We start from the raw sequence: 19497 nt of genomic DNA, 5'->3' as shown, positions 1-19497 counted from the left end.
AAATGTATAATGTGATAATGCAGAATGCACTGGTAAAGTCTTCACCAGGCAAGATGTTTGCAGCCAGCTGATAAATAAAATGAAAACTTCACAGCAAAAGAGACTCTTATTCCCACTTTCAAGCTTTAAAACCAGTCCAACACCCAGTGAGTAAACTCAAATGAAAAACAAGACCTTATTTCTTAGTTCCTGCAAAGTTGAAGCTTGGAGGTTTTGATGCAACAGCAGCTGTTCATTGCTCTATAGAAGCGGCAAAGGAAATTTTGGCCACTACAGATGCTGCTCACACCACACTAGAGGAAAATGCCATAGGAGATCACCAATGTCGGTGGGCTTCATCCATCCAAGGCAATCCATCTTATAATTGTCCAGGACCCACCCGTAAAATAAATTAAAATTCTCGGCTAAATAAAAATTAAATAGATCAAATATGCAATAGTTATATATAGAGATATTTAAGTCTGGACCAAAGTTGATCAGCTGATCACCAACATACAAGCATGTATACAAATACAATATACACAATACACTGTGTCAACTAAGATGGACAATATTGTATCCAAATACTTAGGGCAGTAATATCTACATAATGTAGACTGAAATGCCTCTAGTTTATGACTCCTGCTTGCCAAATCTTCAACTAGTAAAGCCTCGAAATCTTCTGAAACCAAAGCTGCATGCAAACAAGGAAAGCACACCTGATTTCAAAATAAGTTCAATTTTCATCACTTGCATTTGTGTCAACTAAATGAATATAGGCAGCAAGCTTAAAAAGTACAAAAGTTTTAGCGGATAAATAAGGTCCTTAACTCCAGACCTATATAGGCTACTGTATTTCACACACCAAGGAGGCAACCCATGAAGAATAACTTTATGTAATTTTCCAGTCATCTATAATTTAACATTCCCCCATTTAAAAAAAAATAAAATACATAAATTCAAGATAATATATCAGCTCTGAGCTTTCATAAACTGTAGATCTTTTTTGTTTTCCTCCCAGTAACACTAATAAGTTCAGTGATGCAGTGCAAAGTGAAGATAATAGCCCCCAAATTAGTGTTTTGACAGTGAGATTATATTTTCTTACCATGACGCTAAAGCACTGAGACAGGCAATTTAAATTGCTTCTATTACTGGAAACTATTACTGTCATCACATGTTGCCCACCAAGCAGTTTTCTCATAATACTCTGCTCCATACACTGTCCAAATCTCCAAACTCTTAAATTCCCTGCACACAAAAACAGACCTAGTTTTAATTGTCCTATTTTGAACTATGGCTTTGTAACTGTTTAGACAGCCATAACATACATATTTTTATATGCAGTCAAAACATTTTTAATTTGCATGTTAATCAAGTCTCTTGTTTTTTATCAGCTTCATCATTTTGTTATGATTCTTACACAGTAAACATGTACAATAGGGTTCGTTTTATTAGCAGTGCATGCAAGGTGGAAATCAAGCAATCAGATCAAAAATCCTAACTACATAAATATGTTCAATTATTTCCTTCATTGTTATCACTGTTACCCAAATAATAAATAATTAGAACAACCTCATACAGGGTAAGTCTTCAGCGCATGTTTAGTATAAGTTTAGTCATAGGCTGTAACAGAGCGATCGGTTGCAAAGTCATTCCTGTTGGAAAAAGGTGTTTTGGTGCTCACAAATATGTTTTACTGTCCTTGGAGATAAAGAGAATAAACAGTGAGAACATACATGAACAAATCTGTATATCATAACAAAAATAAATACATTTTCTGCAAAAAATTCCATTCAGTGACACACGGCTGCTTATTTTCATTTCAACTTCTAAACAGTTTCAACGGCATAAACAACAGTCCTCAGTTCTGCTGATGAGATGAGAAAAACTCTTCAAAAGACAAATTAGGAAATCAGTGACGGCTGAATTAAGACTTAAATGGACTGGATGGGTGGATAGACCTGGCCTTCATGTTTAATGGTTGACTTATGCTGCAGATTACTTTGTTTTAAAAAAAATTAAATAAGAAAAATGGTTAAGAACAATAATTACAGTGATAAAGGGGGGTTTGAATACTAAAAAGTAAAAGTAGATGGCTGATGATTTACACTGAAAGAAACTTGCAACTTCCTCTGAATATCAGCCAGCAGAGGGCAGTAGAGCAGAGGCAATATAATATACAAATGGTTATAGGAGAAAAATGTAGTAGTGTGTTAGTGTTAAAAAGCTGTAACATGTTTTTTTTACAGAATGGAAACAATAGGTAACAAGTCAAATTGAAACCATCCACTTGGCTGTAGTTGTAAGTAAGGCTCCATAACAGAAACTGGACTAGAGTCCTGGTCTCAGGTCTCTCAGTGTTGCTGTTGCTTAACTATGACCCACAGCTCCTTCCTCCCTCTTCTTTACTTTACCTCTCTGTAATTCTCTCCTTCCTGCTCAATACTTCAGTAAAAAGTAACAAACTTCTCTTTAAAACATTAGATTTCTTAAACTGTGCATACCTGGTTACATCCAGTATACATGGGAGACATTGGGGGCATGATACCACTTTGGCTGATCATCACGCAGCATATTATTCTAAGTGAACTCACCAACAAAAAACAAACAAACATAAAAATCTAAAGAAGTAAAGAAGCAGCTAGCAGGTGTTACATATTTAACAGCCTGCATTATCACCAACAGCGGCTGACTGGTTGTCATGAAATGTGAATAAGACTAAGTGGGACTTTTTAAGACTTTGACATCATCAAAAAGCGACGTGCTCGTAAATCTTAAGGGTAATGTACTCGATGTGGAAGGGTGCTTCTTAATATGCAAAAGTGACCATCTTTCCTTGGCTCACCCCTCAAAACAAAAAAAAAGAATTAGTTTAACACTGATGAATCAAGCTTTTAGATTGCCTCTTTGTTCAGTCGTCCTCCATTAATTACCAGGATTTTCTGACTGTTTTTTTTTCTCTTGCATTGGTACTTAAGTTTGTTGTTATTTAAGAGAGACCTCAGACTGTTTATTACCCTTACCTGCTCCCATCTAACCATCTGGAGTCAGACATTTATATATTCTACAAACTTCGGAGCAGAGGAGAGAAAGAGGCCACTGCAGTGTGTTTTAGATAAATGAGTTTCAGCTCGTGTTACTCAGTCAAGACAAAGTGAGGTTACGGTGCAATAGTTGGAGTAGCAGCAGTCGAATGAGTCAACCATTTCTTGTCACTTCAAGAGACGGTCAGGTCCCTGTGCTTAAGTTCAAAGTCTACAATCAAATAATATTTAAAATCCTCTTCAGAATACCTTTGATAGTTTGACTGGGCCACCAGACGATGACTAGATTGTAACAGGTTCAGTAACATTTCCATACACTCCAGTCCACCAGACAACCCAATCAGTTCCAGTTTAAGGTATTCTAATTGACTCCAAATAGACTTTGTGTCTGACGGGATGAAAGTTTCAGTTTTCGCTGCTCTCTGTTGGAGCAGGTGGTGGTTGTGTTTTCTCCTTGTCCTCCATCTGGCCTTCTTTCTTCTCATCATCGTCCTTGATGAAAAAAAGAGGAAACATGCCGAGGATACAGCCGATGCCAACACCAATGGCTTTGCCCTGCAAAGAGGAAAATGGAAGCAAGAAGATATTACTGATAAGATACATCTTGAAATAATCCATACAAAAACATTAAATGAACCTCTTACATTTGATTTACATTTTTTATTTTATTATATTTTGGTTTGTTTTGTATCAAGTATTATAACAAGTTTGGTCTAAATATATCAATAAACCAAGGAAGATTTATCATCATTTTATTGCACATTTTATTCATGGCAAAACCTGGACTGTAAGATTGAGCATGAAAATATGACAGGCATTCCCCAACATGCGAGGACAATTGCCATGACCTTTCATTCACTATCAGCAAAGAGCCTTTCAGAGCTTGACTAATCACTCAACCTAATTACAGATAATTACATTTCACACTTTGGCGGACACGGCGTATTAAAAATCAGTCGGGATTAACGCACAATGAAAGAGTGATTGAAGGGGCACATAACAGAGACTTGTGTTCCTGTTGTCACTGTACAAACACCTTGACCTGGTTTGATGTTTACCATTAATTACACAACAAATGTAATCCCTCAAATGCTGATTGGGACATATTCATTAATATTTACTCTAAGGACTGTTTATGTTGGGTGTTTATTAGTCTGATAGGCTCTTGTTTTTCCTTCACACACACACACACACAGTAAAAGGTGATGATACTTACTGCGTGAGAGCTGACTCTGGTCTGCCACATGTCAGCCTGTTTTGGGCTTAAGTCAGGAATCTGCATTCCCAGCCGATACGCCAAGGCCTCCACGTAACCTGCCAGCCTAAAGAGAGGAAGAGACAGACAGAAGAGAGGGGACTCTGATCAGTGACCCATGAAGGTGCTCTGATAATGAAATATCCTATCATTTTGTCAAATGAACAATTTGGACCCGTCACAAGATGGAAAGCCTGCGCAGAGACGTAGTAGACATAAAGGTCAGTAAAAGAATCATGTGAATCAGTTTGAGCTTTGAGAGACTCAAAATCTTAGTCAGTGTGTCAAGGCATGTGCACAATGCAAAATATAAACACTGTATACATACAGTAGTTAAGTCCATGGCTCTAAGCTTCATGTTTTATTCAAAAGTGGATAAAAAGAGAGTCAAAAGACACGTTATTAACATGCTGTTAACGTTGACAGCAATTACTACGATAATAACGAAAAAAACTAAGTAAATCAGCTGATGATTGTCCCAGACTAAGCCTTGTGGATTCCATCTGTCACAAAACCAGCAAGATGTCAACTATCATCTCTAAACTCCAGTGTGTATAAATGAAAGAAGTGCTATACACAGATGACGGAACAAAGACAGATTGCAGCAGATAAACAATAGTGTTCACCAAGCAACAGAGATAGGAACTCATCAATCATGCAAACATTTTATATTTCAATTGTAAAGTTGTCAGTTTTGTCTGATATGGGACCCTGACACGGTATAGATGTTAAAATGGTGAGTTCAGTGTAACTGAATAATAGTCACTGAGCCACAATTACATTTAAGTCCCTTATACAGTTTTCACACAAACTCTTGCCCACTTAACACAGCACCAGTGTTGTGACCGTAATAATAACTGAAACTGAAAGTGTTTGGAGCTCTGCTGTACCTTACTGTCATATGTCCAGTGGGAGCAAAGAAAAATAAGAGAGCATGTCAAGCAGTTACAGCGTGAGAAAATAAATTCAAGTCAATATTTTGAGCCAGGTCTGGTTCAATCACTGGCACTAATGGATCCTCAGTTCACTGCACACCACAAATAAGCTGCAGCTGGAACTGCCGGGTCCGGGGAGAGATATGTAGCAAGTAGCATATTTGAGAGAGAGACAAGGAGAGGAAGCCGGTGTGTGTGTGTGTGTGTGTGTGTGTGTGTGTGTGTGTGTGTGTGTGTGTGTGTGTGTGTGTGTGTGTGTGTGTGTGTGTGTGTGTGTGTGTGTGTGTGTGTGTGTGTGTGTTGAGGTGCATATGTGTGTGCCTGATGGTAATAGCCTTTCATCAGTAAAACAGACATTTTAAAAGTTATTTAGGAGAGATATTTTAAATTTTTATCATTAAAGGTAAATCTAAACAAATCAGGCGGACATAATATACAGACAATCATATCATAGAATTATTGCATGTTATTCTTCTAATCATCAATCCAAACACTGACTCTCATATTCATACGAAAAATTTAAATTTGTCATACCTTGATGAAACAATAATACAGACACCTCCCATTGAGACAGAACCAGTCCAAATATTTCACATATTTGCAACAGAAGACGGCAAAATAATAACCGGCAGCATCAGAAAAAAAGTTTTCAAAACACTGTAATGATTAAATTTACTTTTATCGAGGGTCTTGGATCATTTCTGAGCCCCAGACTCAGTGTGTGAGAAGCAGGCATAGGGCTGAAACTCAGCCTGGCTGCACCAGAAGCAATAAAAAACCTTCCCGGCACAACAAGAGAATCTATTAACATCATCAGGGGGCAATAACAAACCGTGTTGGATTTAAATAGTTGATGCTCTCATATTTCGGAGTTTTCTAGGAAACAGTTGGATTCAGAGAGCAGTGGTGCCATCGGTAGGCATGTGAATTTAAATGAGTGAGGAAGAACTATCAGGAGCAAAACAGTTACAATGAGAAATGAGCTACAATAAATGATAAATATGGTGTGTTTCCAAATAGGTGGTTAGATTGTTACTGGAGTGTCATTACAGGAATCCTCCTTCGACATTAAACTATGGGAATGCCACCATTTAAACAAGTATCTGCCCTACTGAGCAATCCTGGAGAAGTCCCTTCTTCTGCAACAAATACTGGGCTTGAAACCTCCTTGGAGAAAGGCAAACAAACTAGGCGTTCCCTAAGGAGATGGATGAAGTAGCACCCTCTGTTAATCCTCCTGGCACACTTATAAGGAAAAAAAACTAACACATTTAACTATCAATCATCCATTCATTCATTAATTGCCTTTATCTGCTTTTTTATGATACAAGGTCGTGGAGTATGCTATAACCCAACACGCTATTGTTATAAGACAGAAATATAGATATGACATCAGGGGGTTACGCGTGACAGTTAAGTACGACCATTCAAATTTGGGACCCCATTTTTTTATATTTCCTAGAGCCCACTTCTATATGCTCTCTAAGTTTTTTGTCCTGTTTTCTAACTTGGCTGTATGAATGCTTTATTGCCTGTCTTGTCTGCCCCGGAAAGCCAATAATGCATTATGTCCATAAGGAACAAAAACAGAAGCTCAGACTAAGCTGTGCAGGAGGAGCGTCCGCAGGCTGAATGGTCAGAATGACTCATGAGCTAAATTATGGAAAATCAACGAGGTTGAGCTGGTTCATCTGTCAAAACACACACATACACACACACACGGAGGAAAATCTTACAAATCCACCCTACCCATGAAAAATATACACACTTAAACGCATATGTGGATACAGTTGCACAGATTGCTCACCACAGGCACCGACTCTCACACTGGATATTTTATACAAGAGCAGGGAATCAGAGCAGCAGAGCTCAGCCACTGTCTCTTAAGGTTAAGGAAGACAGACGTTGAGTGGGTGGTTTACAAACGATCATTGCAATGTAATCACTGCAATGGTGACCCAAGAGACTCCAGAGGAACAAGCTGTATTGACAGCTACATTTATTAGTGCTGTTTGACTACCTGACTGAGAAAATCACTCTAGCGGAGAAGCTGGTTCCTTTGACTTTCACTGGGAGCCCTTGAGGATCAGCTGGCTAATGTGCTAATGAACCTGTCCTACATCCTCTCCTACTAGTCATCCCTACACTCACCATTTCTTTGAATCTTTCCAGCAAATGTGAACCAAAGGAAGCTGAGCACATTTCATTTGAATCAATCTCTAGAGCTAGAGCTTTTAATTTGGCTCGTTTAGTGGGACGGGAACAATTTTAACTGCACATAATTTCACCCAGACTGCCTGTAAATGTTGATCCTCTTCCAAGTGAATTGACGTGTGTTTTGTTAGGAGTGTAAACCAAGCCAACTGCAGGAAACAAAATAATGCTAATTTATGGTACATGGACAGACTCATAATTCTATTTTTATTTTTTATTATTACATGTGCTGTTAGCAAAGACACTGAAAAGGTTGAGCTGCAATGTCTAGTCTATTAATGGAAATGTCCATCATCAGAAAACATTCAAAGAAATCAGAAAACATTTTAATAATCTGTTATTTGATAAATTGTTTTTTTAAACAAAAAGGCCAAGAATTAGCTGGCTTCACCGTATCAAAATGTTAAATTAGCTTGTCCTCCTATTGCATATCTTTGGGGTTTGGACTGTTGCTGCAATAATAATAAGTTGCAGCAACAGCTCATTTGCTCAAGCCATTCATGCTGAGCAAAACTTAACTGTATCTATGCTCGGGGAGTAACAGTCAGGTCCAAAAAGCCATTCAGTGTTGAAATGGTTCACTTGCAAATGGGCACTGTGGATCCGAGCAAAGCAAAAGAAAATGCAACAAGTTTACAGTAAAGAGGCATCCGGAGTCTCCTCATCTGTCAGCTTCTGACAAAAGTCCCTACAGTCTACTGCGCCTCCTCTTCAGCTCTCAACTGCTACTAAAGTGCCACTGACTCTGACAATGAAATAAACATGAACTGTGATGCAAATGTTGCAGTGATGCGAGGACTCCTTCAGGAGCAGACAAACAGCCTTCACACTCAATGGTTTAAATCCATCAAAATAGAAAAAAGCATCTCTTGTCTGGTCTAATCGTGCCTTACCTTGACAAACTGGCCACAGGGGCTCTACTTCCTCATCATGATTGAGTGGCTCACACAGATGCTCACACAGAGCCACAGCTGCATGTGTGTAAGTGTCCACTGAGAGCGTTTGCAAAGGCCAGAACAACTTAGCTAATCTATCACAGTAAAACAGTGCAAAGGCAACAGCACAGTCTCTATAGATGTCTTTCTACTGTCGGCCTATTTATTACCTCGTCTGTTTTGCTGACTTTCTCTGTATTTTTAAATGAGAGAGTACTATTTTCTGTTATACCCCTAATAATCATTAAAATATAACCAATAGGTTGTGGTGACACGTGGTTGGAGGCCTCTCTATTACTGTTGGCACTCTTGACTGCTTACAGACCTTAAATAAATAATGTTAAATATTTCCCACTCTTTGTACAACAACATCAAATGCAATCCCAGTATGATTAAGTAAATGAGCAACTTAGTGCACATTAAATGTTATTTAATGAATGTATACATTTTTTATAGATTCAAATTACTTTATTGAACAATTTTTTTCATGACTGCTTTTAAGTGCATCAAACTGAAGTAAGTGTCCTCAACATTGGTCGATTTTATATTAGTATAGTCTACTGTACTTCTTTTTGTGCAGCTGTAAACTCACATGATTCACTGTTAAGTGGAGTTGCTTACTCCTCTCCTCATTTACACATTTATTAGACTGTCTGATACATTTAAATTAATTGGCTTTGCTTATTCATAGTAATAACTCTATTTGTTGCTGTCCTCAGAGGGACTCAAACCTCTGTTGACTGTGATTCTTTTTCTCCCTTGCTGCTTGTGATTATCTTCCTCTGGGCTTATTCAATAATTAATGTTTAATGTTGAGCACTTTAATGACTTAGCCTTCACCAAAGGGAGTGGAGTGAGATGGTAAACCTTCATTCTCTCTGTATATCATAATTTGTGTATGACTGGGTGGATCAAAAACACAGTGTTGGTGTAATAATCTGTGTAATGGGATATCACACAGCATAGCACCATAGCTTTTCTTAACATTTCATCATCTGAGTGAATGAGGGTAATGACTCTAAATCCTCCTTCAACTTTCCATGATTTGCAGAAACTTTAAGGGTAAAAGCTGCCTGTCTGTGTGATGCGTGTGTGTGTGTGTGTGTGTGTGTGTGTGTGTGTGTGTGTGTGTGTGTGTGTGTGTGTGTGTGTGTGTGTGTGTGACTGTGTGCAATTCTCACCCTAGTCCTGCCAGATCAGACACCAGGTTGCCGAGGGCAGCAGCTGTAGAAAAAGCGAGAAAAGGAAGAGACACGTTAATAAAATGAGGAAATTGAGGTTTGTATGGAGGACAGCTAAAAGGCACATGAACACAGAATCCAATCATCTGCAGTTTTACAGCATATAAAACACAAAAAGGAACACACTTTTCCCTGCACCACTCAGAGGCATGTACCTGGAGTCATCTGGTAAATTCATTCCCCTCATTAGCAATATAAATAAGGCTTTATGTTAGGCGGAAGGTGTGCTTAATATAATAGTGTAGTAACATCACATTTGCATTAGAAACACAAATAGAGTATGCACAGTATTTAGCCCCATAATTACCCATAAAGCCTCATCATCTTTTCTAAATATAAAACACTGAAAAAATATGGGTCATAATGTTTTTTTCTAAAACCCACACTGCTTATTTTGACCATGTTGGGTTTTTGCACAGGATATGATGGACAACCCCATTGCATTCTGGGCTCATTAAGGAGGCAGTTGCATTGCTGAAGCCCACAGCGCTGAGCCTAATAACTTCCCATGAATAATCGAAGCAGTGTCGGAGGATGATGGCATGCTGACATGACTAATGAGCAAGTGTGTGTCATTATCCTTGAGTGGGGAGATGTTGCGTTAAAGAATCTGCTTGACTGTAGCCTGAACGTTACTGCAGTAGAGGCTCCTAAAAGAGAATTTAGTCTGTGCTTGGCTCAGGTGCTCTCTGTTGTCCATGACCCTGAGTTCAGAGTATTGCTATAGCTGTCGGAGCAACACGGACATCCTCAGGGGAATAGAAACGAAGCATCAGTAGTGCCATTTCTGCTAAGGAATAATCTCCATCCAACTCTGGGAGGAGGTCTTGAGTGCTTCAACCCAATGCAGTGACTCTCTTCCTACTAACAATCTGTAGTTGTACATCTGAACAAATTACCCGCAGGACCTGCATCCACATCAATAGGCACAGAGGAATTCAGATAAAACTTTAAAGAGCCACAGTCTAATTAGTGAAGTCATTATGTGATGAGATTTAGGAGAGAGTTGTTTGCTGTGAGTCTCAGCAGGCTGATGACCCTGACCTTGTTGAAAAGGGACTCGCCTGCCTGCTGGTACAAAGCATCAGCTGTTAATACGCTGCTCCAATTTGGCTCCAATCAAGCATGTTAGCTTGTTGCTCTTTGAGACGCTCTTTGGATGATTTTATCACTACTTCAGAGTTAAAGGAGGAGGGCAGAGCAAGAGGAGGGAAAATGTTAAAGTTTCTTATCAGACAAAAGACACACAAAGTAAGTCGGTGCTAAATGGGGAGATTGTTCTGGCAATTTCAACAGAAAAGATGGTTTGCACTGGGCACAATCCCAGTTTGAGTGTAACTCATTGCAGCGAATAAGAACGCAATAAATAGTCTCTGTGAAGTTTTTTTAGAATATAGGATTTTGTTGAAATTAAAGATGAAGTCTAGTTCATGTCTTATTGCTCCTTAAATATTGATTTAAGAGCGATACTTTTTTATTATAATGTCCTTTATTTTAATGACTTCTTCAGATGGTGATATTAAAAAAAACTGAGCTGTGTTTTAGAAAGTTCATCTTTTTTGTGCCATATTATATTTGTAAAGCTGTGTATTTAGTTATATTCATATCCAACAAATGTTGCATCACTGTAACAGTATTATTTGCCAAACTATATAATGAACTATCCACCAGTGGATTAAATGGGCTGTGAAACAATGTGAAACAAAAGTGGGAGGCTGTGGTGATGTCTTATTGTTGTCTCCTGCTTTTACCTGCAAGGCTCACTCACCAGCTGTAGGTCACGATGAAAGCTGCATATGAGCAACACCTATCTAAAGCTGGAGGCTTTCTACAGCAACAATAACACACACCTACACATACACAACTGTCATCACCCGAAGGTGGGTGTGTATTTATTGTACGTGTGCCTACAAGTGTGTTTGTATGCGGTTCAAGCTATTGATAGGTTTCAGGTAAGGCAGGTGAGTGTGGAAGTTGGTCTTAGAACAAACCAGTTAACCAGAAATGAAAAAGACAGATGTGAAGAAAACACAGTCTGTTATGTTAATGCAGGATGTTATTAAAAGCTGTATTAAAATCACATTCATGCACTATAAATATGATTTCCTAAACATGTTCCAACTAGTTGTAATTTGTAATACATTTTGTGATGAAGGTTTTTTCACATTATTATCTCTGTTTTAAGTATGTAACTATGACCCAAATCAGCAGAAAACCACTTTGAAATGGTGATTCAGCGTCCGTCTTCATTGAGCCAACAGAGCCACATTTGCCTCCTGTAGAAAATGTGAGATTAGTGGAACTGACTGCAGACTTGACACTAGCATTTAATCACCCTGGAATGGGTTCGACTGCAGCCTCTTGATTTGCAGACCGCCACATGTTCCAAATCTAGCAAGAACGAGAAACACTGCCACTGCTGTGATAAAGAAGTCTGAGTGATAGAAACGAGGTTGAGGCTGTGCTTGTGGAAAGAACAGAAGCTATTTCTGTTCTTTCTTTCTTTTAGTCTTTATGCAGCTGTGTGGTAGCAAACTGTTGTCACCAACATCAGCAACAAAAGAAGCAGAAGAGGAAGGCAGAGTAGATGCGGGACTGCCAGCTGACTTTATAATATATTTTTTGTTATTATAGACAAAAACAAAGAAATAGGAATAAATAAATTGGGATTTCGCTGGGTTCATTAGCTTAGCGCCAATGCTGACTGAGTGATGCCGGTTGTTATGTTTTGCCAGCAGCTATTCATAATGGTTGTTTGTTCATCACTATTAAAAATGTTAATAGGGACAGTCCTTCTGCTTCAGTTACATCTCCTCTTCTCAAAGCTGCGGTCTGCATGCGAAAAAGATTTATGTGACTTAACCTCAGAGTCTCTCCCAGATGCGCTGAATAGAAACAAGTGATAACATTGAAATGTACCTCTTGGAGCTAAATTGATATTACACCCATTCAATCTGCTCACGCAGTATCATCATATGTATTATAGTCTCTCTCTCTCTCTGTTTCCTTTCTCTAATGTTATCTCACTTCCTTTTTTGGGATTAATGTCACAGCAGTGTTCAAATTGTGACTTCATCATTAAAACTTCATTATAGGACTGAAATTGAAAATGCCTCCTTCTATCTTTATTTTAAAGAGTTGGAGTCTGTTATGATTTGGAACACCATCACTCTAATTAGGAAGCAGACAGGGAGTATGACTCGCAGTCTGGGTCGGCGAAATGTATATGTACCAAGTCCAAGGAAATTGTTCGTTTTACCAAAATCTTGCTGAAACGTGAGCAATTAAATTATAAATGTTATATTAATGATTGTGTATGCATATATTCTAGAAAGAAAACCAGATGGATTATTAAAAGGTTTGTTCAATAAACTGATCAAAGTTGGCTTTGCAGCAAGCAACATTTATGTTTCTCTTGTTGTCAGTGCAGGTATGACTTTGTATAATGAAAACCATTCATAAATTATAATCACAGATTTTTTTAAAAGCTTAGATAAAAACAGAATAGTGAAATATACTGCTTCATTGGTTGCAGGGAAGAAAAAAACGTCAACATCTCTCTGCCTCAGACACAAGCTTTTAAAAGCCTTCTGGACTGTAGGATCATGAGATTCTCTTACCAGCCATAGTTGAAATCCCGAGGACCACGCCGATGGATAACTCAATATGTGTGCCCTGGGAGAAACACACACACACGCACACGCACACACGCACACACACACACACACACACACACACACACACACACACACACACACAAACATTATGGTTAATTTGTAAGACAGGGAAGCTTTCAATTTATTTCTGTCATTCTATAATGTAAACCATCAGTGCAAGCTAATGTATGACATGAAATGCATGTTTATGTTCTTTCCCAATGATATTCAGGGAGGAATACAGATATTATTTATCTAACGGAGGCGCACTTTGTGTCATCATAAGAGGCTAATACAGGTCCATGATGCCAGTATGTTTTTTTTTTTTTTTTAACCTCTAGAAGGGACAACTTCCTCGGTTTTTTTCAAAATGGCTGCTATAGCATTTAAGCTTTTAGAAAATCGTAAAAACCTACTTTATTGGAAGCTACCATTGGCCATTTAAAAGGTCAAAATGGCCACGGATAGCTTCCAATATAAGTCTTCTTGAAGCTTTTCAGATTTTCTAGAAGCTTTTCGTTTTTCAGTTCATTGTCTCCTGGCTTTAGTGCAGAGCTCTTATGGAAATCAGCCTGAGATCTCCAGGCAGGGTGTATCAGGTTATCTCACAGTTTGTCAGACCTCTACACTCACTTCCATTAAAAAATACCATTTATCAAAAGCACATTTCACAGGCAAATCGAATCAAGACCAAAAATGGGATTACTTATTGATGTCAGTTTTCATACTTTTGCAGTGTACTTTATGAAGAGAGAAAGCAAAAAAAACAAAATATAGTTTGTATAATACCTGCATCTTCTTAGTTTACTTTTTGTAAAATGTTATTATGCTCAATTTATTATTTCGGTTTATCTCTTTTGTTTTATTTTATTATATTTTTTCACTGTCCTTTTGTGTTTCCATGTCTTTGTAGAGGCCTCCAATAATTCATTGTCTCTGTGTTAAAAGAAACTTGCTGTGAAGGAAATATACAGAGATATAAATACAGCAGTGTCAAACAAAACAATATTTATTTAACTCCTTTTCCCCCGATGTTTCCATCTAAAGAAAGCTTCGGTAACATATTCTGTGTGCACAGGTTCCCACAGGTTCCCCCTGTGGAAACCAAACTCCCAACACTGAGTAAATCTTTATACCCACTGAGCTGCAGCAGAGCACAAAGCTGCATGCCGCTGACAGACTTACAGCAACAATCATGATGCAGTTGTCCAGGAATCCAAATCCAACGAATGGGATTGCATTGTGCAGCAGAACTGTAAAATAACAAACAAACAATCAATCAATCACTAATAGACAAAACAGAAAGTATGCAGATTGTGTTTATGTCTGCATTAATAAATAACATAATTGAGCCTTGCGGAGCAGAACTGTAACCAAATGAACACATAGAAGATACAATAAAATTTTATTACTAGATACAAGATAATTCTGTGCTGAAAAGAAAATTAAAACTATCAAGCTCCTGTGGAGAGATGCTCCAAATAAACTGAAGATGAACCAGAAATCTAGTTATTTATTCATGAATGTTTTTAATATGTTGCTGTTACAGATTGAATTGTGGAAGAAAACTACAAAAACAGATCCAGTGTGCAGAGCTGTTTTAATCCATATTCTATATACATGTGACAGAAAAGGTATTATTAACCCCTTGATATTATTGAAAGTGGGCATATCGTCTTATCTGATTACTGTTGCATAGTCATGGCCATTGGTAGCATTGGCCATCTCACAGTACAGCAGCAAAACAATAAAGTATTTTTCTAAACTGGAATAGGTTTCATCTTTAAAAAGAACCTTCATTCAACCTTGACCTTTTGTGCAAATAGAGTCATAAATATCAAGCAGCTCCACTTCCAGACCAAAAAGGTTATCAGAATGTACATATTTATACAGAGAATAATGTATTCGTTCCTTTACATGCACAAACAGATTCAGTGTGTGTGTGTTGTGTGTGTAGATGAGATATACCGTCTAATATACAGTTGGTGCAGTGAAAGTAAATTTGAATGTCACCAACTGCCTTAGGAAGGTTTAGTCTATTCTAGTGAAGTGTCTTGTCTGAGTTGTTCAAGTGAAGTTCAGTCTAGTTCAAGTCGTTGATCTGCAGATAAGTGTTTGCTTAAAGCACTATTGCTGCTGAATACCAGTCATTTCTTTTCATATCTTAAACACAGACTCTACTTTTAATGCAACACCAGTGGCAACTTTTGACTGAATTTTGACGAGCACTGCATCAAAAAACAAACTAAGAGTGAAGTCTTTTAAACAGCAGAGGGTGAGCTCTGTGCAGAGAAATAAGACATTTTGCCTCGTGGCTTTCTAGTATCCTTTCATATAAAGATTAATTGACTATACAATTGATTGACGACAGGTCACATGACTGCGTTTCAAACATCCAGCACAGATTTGCGAGCTGACCATGAATTAAACTTCAAACTAACCACACAGCGGTGATGACGACAGGGCTCTCCACGGTCTCAAAATTCAAATTTTCCAATGAGAACCTCTTATCTACCCCGGACTTATCTGGAAATGAAAAGTGGACTCCACTGGCTATAGTAGTTCCAGTTACTGCACTTTTTTGTTGTACTTGGGAATAAATTATGCAGAGCTGTTGAGGAACATGTTTCAGTATTGGTGCAGAAATTGTGACCAAATAAGAGAACCTATAACAGATATTGTTAGTTTTTGTTTTGTAGGAAAACTAGGCCTGCTTTTACCTTTTTATGATGCTTCACAACTGATTTTAGTCCACTGGTGATCTTTACCCTGATGCTTTACCCTCAGGCCAGATTTTGCTAATGTGGTATAGATATTCTGTCCTTTGCTGTACAGCTGCCTTGCCAGAGGTCAGCTCCCTGTGCTCTCCTGTTAATTTAACATTTCGATCACATCACATCCAGCCGACTGTACCTAATCTTATTTAATGGCAAAGGAAAATTCGGAGCTCTAGAGATCGAAGTCTAAAAGCTGCAGATGCACTTATCGAACTTCAGAGGTCTCGAACTTAAAAGGGGTATCATTTTATACCAATATAGGCATTAAAATGTATGTGAAGTAAAAACTGCAATCATAATCTTTTTTTAATTCGGTGGAACAAATGGGACCAATTTCCTTGGCCATCTTCAGCTCCAAATAGTATTCACACTCACTGAGTCTGCAGAACGGAAAAAGCTTTACAGCAGGTCACAGTTATCCGGTTTATTTCATGATTTTTAGGTCTGAGTGACTGACTAAATGGTAAATGGATCAGTCTTTATAGTTATAGTTACTCTCAAAACACTCAAAGCAGCAGAAAAGCAAAGCAACAATACACACACCACTAATGAGTTACTGTCTCGAGGAAAATCTCGAGTGCTGTGTTCGATGCTGACAGTCGGCTTAGTTGATGCTTCTTTAAAAGCTTCGCTCGGCTGTGTTATCTTTGGTGTAGAGCCAAAGAAGGAAAAACAGCAATTCAGCACCAGAGAAACACCGAGCTTTAGAGGAGAGATTTCTCACATGATGTCTCTGTTTTTGCTGGTACTGTAATATATTTTTTTCAAACAAAAGCGAACATGAACTATATTTGGTTAACCAGCAGGCTTTTCCAACCTCTCAGCGAGAGGAGAGAAATCTGAGGTCAGGGCAGTATAAAGTATGCCTGCATAAGCTTTTAGTAGTGTGTGCAGGTGGATAACCTATGTGTGAGTGTCATGAGAAATACATTCTATGGATCATAACCAACTCACACCAAATACAAAGAGCTTCATATTGCAAGTGAAATTCATTTTTGGAATTATGGCCGGAATTAAATATCTAAGATGGATATATCTTCTTTTGGGCGTGTCTTTCATTCCCTCTCTCTGCTATCAGTCGTGTTGGAAACTAACTTATGTAGTTTTCTTTTTTCAGCATTTTTACATTTTGCATTTTCCTTTTAAAAAATCTGTTAATGTTCTTTTATGAGCGTTTCACTGACCCAAACAAGACTTTCAGTGGAAGCAAATGGGGATCTTATATACGATAAACATGACTCAATAAATGTACTATATATAAAAGGCCATTAGCTGTCTAGACAGTGCATGTTACTGTGCAGCATTTCGAGTACAAGGTATTTGTTTAAAGTCAGGAGTTAATGTCTGGCCTGTTTGTTGTCTTGCTTTTCTTTAACAGTAAGTGTTTGTGCTGTGCTCTGCTAACTGTGGTGGAAACAGTAAGCACACGGCCCAGCATTACACAGCAGCTAAATAATGTGTCCTTTTAAGTGTCAGCACTATAATTTTGCAGCTTGTCATCTTCTCTCATTTTTCTCTGCATCAAAAAACTTTGTCTCCCCTTACATTCAGATTAAACCATTTTCTGTTACTGATATCCTCAGGTACCAATTTGTTTGGGACATCAGGGGCGATAGCTAATGTGTAATCTGTTTAACAAATAACCCTATTAGCCAGGTTCAGCCAGGAGTATGATTTTCCTTTCCTTTGGGGAGACCATGGAAGCAAAGTACGAACCACAATAAACTGCTCATTAATAAAGACTGATCTTCATTAATCTTCCTGGTTGATTGACGGTGAGGGATGTTAATTCAGGAGGTCATGCTACAAGATTGATCATCATTTTTCACACCAGTGTACTCCTTCATGGTCCTGGTACATGAAAAAAATGGTAAAATACACAGAGAAACACATAAAGAGTCACTGAAAACATCCACCAGGATAAGGAAAAATGAAACTGCTTACCGTATCTTAACTCTGCTGAAGTAGGTGGTGCAACTTCCAGCTGCCCTGAAAAAGAAGAGAAGAGAAGAAAAAAAATAAGTATTACAAAGCATTTGCATCTCCTGTGGCCTGCTTTTCTATTGGGGGGGTGAAGGTCAGGATAAATGTCAGCAGTTCTTAAATGGCAAGGCCTATCAGTCAGGACCTTTTAGACACAGAGGGAACAAGTAGGGAGATGGGAGAGAGAGGGGGACATTTTAGCAATGTGTCAGAGGAGATGAAAGGGAGCGAGGGAGAGGAGCAAAGAGCACCTCCCTCGTCGCCAGAATCCGATGAGGGCAAAAGTGACGTCAGCGAGTGATAATTCTGCTGCCAATCAGGCCTCACTGGAGGCTCGCTGGCACACTGATGATAATTGGTGTGTGTTTGATTTTGTGTGTGGTGACTGAACAGACACAGAAAAAGGGAGAAAGAGGCTGAATGTGTAAGAGACCTTTGTTTCCTGCCTTCATGTCTACAGATTTAAACTGTGACATCATCCGACACAAGCTGGATGAAAATAAAATCACAAGTGAGATCTGACCACTTTTTTTCTACATTTTGACACTAAAGTCAAAGGAGAACCGTGGAGGTAAAGAGCTGTAACATCCATCGAGTTGTCGAGAGTTTGTAGAATAAAATAAGTGTCACAGCGGATGTGTCACATTAACACTGAACTGTGATGTAAAAAAAAGACCTGCTGTAAAACAAGAGATAATTACTTACGAGATAATCAGTTACGAACCTGAAGACAGGGAAGCTAATTTCATTAGCAGGTTCTGTGAAATTGGATTTGTTTTACTGAATGACTCAACATAAGAAGTCTGTTCCATCTCTTGCAGGCGTTATTGCACCACTTCAAGGTACACCAGTCTGGAACAGATTTTGCCAAACACAATCTGTCTCCAACACCCAGAAATACAAACATGCACACTTGCAATCCCCTTTAAACTAATCCCACTGAGTTGCTGCAAGTGAAAGTACTGACTTTGGGAAATGACCAACTATTAAAAATGCCTTGTTTCCCTTTTTTAATCTTTTTTACACTACAAGGAACTCTTATTTTGTGTTAAATGTGTGGCCCCTGTGGATGAAAGTGAAAGTGTGTCCGAGCACCAGCATCTCTTCAGAAAACCTTATCTTCTACTGCAACAGGGGTCTGACAGTCTAGCCTGCTCAGTCCTGGTTCTCTTTCTCCCATGCATCTCTTCAGTCCAGCAGGCCCAGCAATAATGCCCTCACAGTACACTTTACCGGTAAATTTGTGTTGAAAACGGGCAAAATTATCTACCTTATAATATTAAAATGTCAAAGAACAAAAAACAATAACATCTGCCTGCATCCTGTTCCCACCCATTTCCATCTCCTTCTCACTTCCTCCTTTCCTTTCAGGACTCAGTGTCGCATTACAAGCTTCGCTACAGTCTTCAGTTCAACCCTCCTCTCATATTGCTGCCGGTCAACTGCTCAGCCCTTTCATCAGCAAGAGAGTAAAA

General features: G+C 38.5%; 1 protein-coding gene across 1 annotated transcript in view; it reads right to left on the bottom strand.

Annotated features, from left to right (window-relative positions):
- Positions 1 to 1427: 1427 nt before the first annotated feature.
- Positions 1428 to 19497, bottom strand: part of LOC129109823 (transmembrane protein 65-like) — a 30123-nt gene continuing 12053 nt past the window's right edge. The window contains exons 3-8 of the mRNA XM_054621964.1: positions 17984 to 18028; positions 14448 to 14515; positions 13227 to 13281; positions 9547 to 9589; positions 4243 to 4348; positions 1428 to 3581 (exon numbers count right to left, since the gene is read on the bottom strand). Of these exons, the coding sequence (XP_054477939.1) occupies positions 3432 to 3581; positions 4243 to 4348; positions 9547 to 9589; positions 13227 to 13281; positions 14448 to 14515; positions 17984 to 18028 (467 nt within the window). The 3' untranslated portion in view covers positions 1428 to 3431. The remainder of the gene's footprint in view (positions 3582 to 4242; positions 4349 to 9546; positions 9590 to 13226; positions 13282 to 14447; positions 14516 to 17983; positions 18029 to 19497) is intronic.

Source organism: Anoplopoma fimbria, chromosome 20, assembly GCF_027596085.1.
Source record: "Anoplopoma fimbria isolate UVic2021 breed Golden Eagle Sablefish chromosome 20, Afim_UVic_2022, whole genome shotgun sequence".
NCBI classification, from domain to species: domain Eukaryota; kingdom Metazoa; phylum Chordata; class Actinopteri; order Perciformes; family Anoplopomatidae; genus Anoplopoma; species Anoplopoma fimbria.
Note: the sequence above shows the minus strand (reverse complement) of the source record. Positions and strands in the feature narration are given on the sequence as shown.